The 6,000-nt window shown below is 42.8% G+C and overlaps 1 protein-coding gene across 2 annotated transcripts in view; it reads right to left on the bottom strand.

Moving 5' to 3' along the window:
• Positions 1 to 3,701: 3,701 nt before the first annotated feature.
• AP3B1 (adaptor related protein complex 3 subunit beta 1) overlaps positions 3,702 to 6,000 on the bottom strand; it is a 298,487-nt gene continuing 296,188 nt past the window's right edge. For both annotated transcript variants that reach the window (XM_077287054.1, XM_077287063.1), the window contains exon 27: positions 3,702 to 4,370. In XM_077287054.1, coding sequence (XP_077143169.1) covers positions 4,217 to 4,370 — 154 coding nt within the window. In that variant the 3' untranslated portion in view covers positions 3,702 to 4,216. The remainder of the gene's footprint in view (positions 4,371 to 6,000) is intronic.

Genomic DNA, 6,000 nt, shown 5'->3' with positions numbered 1-6,000 from the left:
AGATGAGAGGCGTCTGTGATTTACATCATAGGTAGACCTCAACTATGGGAGACAAACTGAGAAATAAAAATCCAGAAAATCACATTGTCTGTTTTTTTATCATTTTATTTGCATATTATGGTGGAAAATAAGCATTTGGTCAGAAACAAACAATCAAGATTTCTGGCTCTCACAGACCTGTAACTTCTTCTTTAAGAGTCTCCTCTTTCCTCCACTCATTACCTGTAGTAATGGCACCTGTTTAAACTTGTTATCAGTATAAAAAGACACCTGTGCACACCCTCAAACAGTCTGACTCAAAACTCCACTATGGTGAAGAGCAAAGAGCTGTCAAAGGACACCAGAAACAAAACTGTAGCCCTGCACCAGGCTGGGAAGACTGAATCTGCAATAGCCAACCAGCTTGGAGTGAAGAAATCAACAGTGGGAGCAATAATTAGAAAATGGAAGACATTCAAGACCACTGATAATCTCCCTCGATCTGGGGCTCCACGCAAAATCCCACCCCGTGGGGTCAGAATGATCACAAGAACGGTGAGCAAAAATCCCAGAACCACGCGGGGGGACCTAGTGAATGAACTGCAGAGAGCTGGGACCAATGTAACAAGGCCTACCATAAGTAACACACTACGCCACCATGGACTCAGATCCTGCAGTGCCAGACGTGTCCCACTGCTTAAGCCAGTACATGTCCGGGCCCGTCTGAAGTTTGCTAGAGAGCATTTGGATGATCCAGAGGAGTTTTGGGAGAATGTCCTATGGTCTGATGAAACCAAACTGGAACTGTTTGGTAGAAACACAACTTGTCGTGTTTGGAGGAAAAAGAATACCGAGTTGCATCCATCAAACACCATACCTACTGTAAAGCATGGTGGTGGAAACATCATGCTTTGGGGCTGTTTCTCTGCAAAGGGGCCAGGACGACTGATCCGGGTACATGAAAGAATGAATGGGGCCATGTATCGTGAGATTTTGAGTGCAAATCTCCTTCCATCAGCAAGGGCATTGAAGATGAAACGTGGCTGGGTCTTTCAACATGACAATGATCCAAAGCACACCGCCAGGGCAACGAAGGAGTGGCTTCGTAAGAAGCATTTCAAGGTCCTGGAGTGGCCTAGCCAGTCTCCAGATCTCAACCCTATAGAAAACCTTTGGAGGGAGTTGAAAGTCCATGTTGCCAAGCGAAAAGCCAAAAACATCACTGCTCTAGAGGAGATCTGCATGGAGGAATGGGCCAACATACCAACAACAGTGTGTGGCAACCTTGTGAAGACTTACAGAAAACGTTTGACCTCTGTCATTGTCAACAAAGGATATATTACAAAGTATTGAGATGAAATTTTGTTTCTGACCAAATACTTATTTTCCACCATATTATGCAAATAAAATGATAAAAAAACAGACAATGTGATTTTCTGGATTTTTTTTCTCAGTTTGTCTCCCATAGTTGAGGTCTACCTATGATGTAAATTACAGACGCCTCTCATCTTTTTAAGTGGTGGAACTTGCACTATTGCTGAATGACTAAATACTTTTTTGCCCCACTGTATATATATAATTGTCTAAGGGGTACTTCTGTCTTTCTGTCAGCAACTTCCGTCACGGATATTCATTCGCTGATTGGTCTCGCCAGCTGCCTGTCATGGCTGCCGTGACCAATCAGCGACGGCCACAGTCTGATTAGTCCCTCCCTACTTCCCTGCAGTCAGTGCCCGGCGCCCGCTCCATACTCCTCGCAGTCACAGCTCACACAGGGTTAATGCCAGTGGTAACGGACCGCGTTATGCCGCAGATAACTCACTCCGTTACCGCAGCTATTAACCCTGTGTGACCAAGTTTTTACTATTGAGGCTGCCTATGCAGCGTCAATAGTAAAAAAATCTAATGTTAAAAATAATTAAAAAAATAACAAATCATTATATACTCACCTTCCGCCGCCTTTCCGACGCTCCAGTGACCGGTCCATGCAAGCGGCAGGTTCCGGTGCTAAGGTTGGTGTGCGACAAGGACCTGCCATGATGTCACGGTCATGTGACCGCAACGTCATCGCAGGCCCTGCGCGAGAAGGACCTGCTGTGACGTCAGTCATGTGACCGCGACGTCATCGCAGGCCCTGCGCGCCTGCGCGAGAAGGACCTGCGGTGACATCAGTCATGTGACCGCGACGTCATCGCAGGCCCTGCGCGCCTGCGCGAGAAGGACCTGCTGTGACGTCAGTCATGTGACCGCGACGTCATCGCAGGCCCTGCGCGAGAAGGACCTGCCGTGACGTCACGGTCATGTGACCGCGACGTCATCCCACCCTCGGACCAGAAGCTGCCGCCTGAACCGAACACAGCCGACAGAACTACAAGGGGCCCCTCGGAAGGTGAGTATATGTTTATTTTTTTAACCTGTGACATACGTGGCTGGGCAATATACTACGTGGCTGTGCTATATACTACGTCACTGGGCAATATACTACGTGGCTCTGTGCTGTATACTACGTCACTGGGCAATATACTATGTGGCTCTGTGCTGTATACTACGTGGCTCTGTGCTGTATACTATGTCACTGGGCAATATACTACGTCACTGGGCAATATACTACGTAACTGGGCAATATACTACGTGGCTCTGTGCTGTATACTACGTAACTGGCCAATATACTACGTGGCTCTGTGCTATATACTACGTCACTGGGCAATATACTACGTCACTGGGCAATATACTACGTCACTGGGCAATATACCACGTCACTGGGCAATATACTACGTCACTGGGCAATACACTACGTCACTGGGCAATATACTACGTCACTGGGCAATATACTACGTCACTGGGCAATATACTACGTGGATATGCATATTCTAGAATACCCGATGCGTTAGAATCGGGCCACCATCTAGTGTGATTAATAAACATACGTTTTAGATACGGACATCTCCACCACTTATTATGTAAGACTTGAAAAATGCTTAGCCCCTCCCATGAATTAACAATTATAATCTACAGTTACATTATCTATAATTTATACTGGTTAAAAGATCATGAAAAAACCTCTCTTGATCAGATTGATCATTGGGATAGCTTATCAATATGGCCACAGGATTGCTGGTCACATTTTTCTAGCAAAGTGGAGAGCAAATCTGTTCATGAAAGGATACAGGAGTGGGGTGTGTCAAAGGACTTTGTGGCAGAGCCCTTGGGTAGTCTAAAATTGATTCGTGAGCTTAGTGAATGTTGCATTCACTTGTTCATCATATTGTGAAGGTTATTGCTACTATGACACAAAGGTATCAGAACACACAGCGTAATGATACTTCACTCTGGTCAGAGTGCCCATGTTGATCACTGTCCACTGATGAAAGTGATGGTATGTGAGCATTCTACCTAGACCTTAGCGCAATGGAAGAAGGTAGCCTGGTCTGATAAATCACATTTTCCTGTAAATCATGTGGACAGCTTGGTGTGTGCAGCATGGGAAGAAAGTATGCTAGTTCTGCTCGTGCCAACGTTCTGCTGGCAACCATGGCTCATTGCATTTATGTGGATGTTACTTTTATAAGTACCAAACACCAAAACATTGTTGCTCACCAAATACATCCATTCATGGCAACAATATCTGCTAAGGACATTGTCCTCTTACAGCAAAAAAACCCCACAACAAACTCACTGTCCATACTGAAAAACCCCAGGACATCAAACAGAAAATCACTCACTTTGGTTGAGGTTTTGCAGCATTTTTATTCATGGACTCATTCACAGGATGTCGTGTTCAGTAACTTTATTCAACAATATGAAACAACTGAAAGGAGGAATGATCGTAACCGTATAAAACCCGTTAGCAATGGACTACATTTTCTTATTTTACCAAATACCATATATCAGAATGCCATACCCACTTTAGTGCCAAGGACATCTGAAATGGCACACTGCAGAAATGTCTTACCCAGACCCTAGGTGCTTAAAAGTCTTATTTAAAAAAACAAAAACGGTAACAAATGGTAGGGATGGGTGACAGAAAAATGTATGATCTTTGGTTAGCAAGCTCTGCTATCACAAGGGCTTGCATACATGATAGATACTAGCATTCTGAAGCAGGAGACAAGATTGTCCAGAGTGTATTCTTCCCACTACTGCCAGATGGAAGGGCTATTATTATAAATGAAAGGCAGCAGTAGTGGATGCCAGGCACTTGTTTTGTGCCAGATTCTGAAGTCCAGATGTAAGCTGGCTACCCCTGGGACAGGACAGGCTTCAGCTCCCGCAGCAGAACGGAGCCAATCACTGTCTTCTCCGTGTTTATGATGAGCTGAGCTGTGGAGCCTTCCTTCAGCTCCACTGTGACCAGCATCAATGACCCACTGTGCACAGTCTTTGCTGCAAATCTGGAAAAAGAAGCGGGGGGAACAGAGGCTAGTAAATACACATATCATGTCCTCTGTACATAGTATATATTGCCATAAGTCTGTAGTTATTATTCAGCTATTTTTTTACACATTGCCGCTGTAGATCATATTAAGAAGAATTTAGATTCCTGGCCAAGTCAGTTATTTGCATATTTTATTTATGCCTGGCCCCATTTCCCAATCTAATAAAATAATAATAATAATAATAATAATAATTATAAGAATAATAATGACGACAACATAACCAAATATAGTGATGACATAAAAACAATGTAAGCAATTAAATAAAAATCATAAAATTTGTTACAATTTGCAACAGAAAATTCCAAAACACATAAATCCCCCTAATTACATGTAATTAGGAGCAAAACTGTCCTTTTGTGCCCGTCAATTGACTGAAAAGCCATCGGAGATACAAAGGACTTCTGTCAATCCTGCTAATTCATTCCAGGAGGACAGCAAGCGATGTGCAAGAATAGAGAAGCCGCAGCCTAAACGGTGGAGCTCATGCAAAGTAAAAGCCCCTCTATTCCCTGCTAACTGGAGGACAATGATGTTGCTGCACATGGTCTTTTGAAAACACTAACAAGTAGCGGAGCAGGTCTGTGACCCGCTCTGACCCCCACTCTAGATGCCTTTCCCTTCTTCCCTTTCTGAATGACACGTGTCTCAATCGGAGCCATCTGCCTCAATTTGTGAAACATCTCCGGCCACAATAGCGTGCAGTTAGCCCTGACAACAGCGGACAATGCAAAAATAATAAAACTGCTCTACTGACAGCACGACTCTGGCTACACAATGGCAAACCAACTGGTCAGTGTCTCCTGCCTGACAATTAGCATGGGCCCTTCACAGCATACACTGTGGTCTGCGGGGATCTGTTTAATTACCATCAACATAAAGGAGAGAGTTTATCAAAGATACTCCGGGAGAAAAAAAAAAATTCACACCAGACTTAATTAAAATATTAGCCACTTAAGCAGGAAACAGATTCTCCTTAAATGAAAAGTAATTTCTTCTTTATTTTTTTTTTATCACATCAAAACCTCTTAACACATTATACTAGTTAGAGACGCATAACGTGTCATTTCTGTCTTGTTAACCAGTTTATATGTAATTGCAGCTGATTTATCAACATCAATATTTATTCCTGTCTCAAATCTGATGTTAACAGAGTTTCATTTTTCTTGGATAATGAACGCATTGTAAAAACAATGGTTAAAAAATGAGGCAAAAGAAATACATTATAAATAATAAAAATGTTTATTTATAGGTTTATGGTGTTTTTTTATTCATTCTTTAAAACTTTTGCATTGCAACTCTTTACTATAAATTTAAGCATCTTTTACGTTTTTCGGGAATATCAAAATTGGAACTTTACTTTGCATTTTGTTAAAGATCTAAAAAGGCAAAATTCTGCGTTGTGTGCTTACAAGTCGCAGCACTATTCATCACCGCATTATGTTCTCAGCATGCGCCAATGTCTGCCGAGAATGCTGACAAGACAGGAAAGAAGAAACTTCTAGCTATTGTTCGGGAGAATTTGGTGGTGTTTTGGATGGACTCCCAAGCATAAATTAAACATGTGTTGTTAGAGGGTCTAAATCAT

Source organism: Ranitomeya variabilis, chromosome 1, assembly GCF_051348905.1.
Source record: "Ranitomeya variabilis isolate aRanVar5 chromosome 1, aRanVar5.hap1, whole genome shotgun sequence".
Lineage (NCBI taxonomy): Eukaryota > Metazoa > Chordata > Amphibia > Anura > Dendrobatidae > Ranitomeya > Ranitomeya variabilis.
This window is presented reverse-complemented; position numbering and strand designations above follow the sequence as displayed.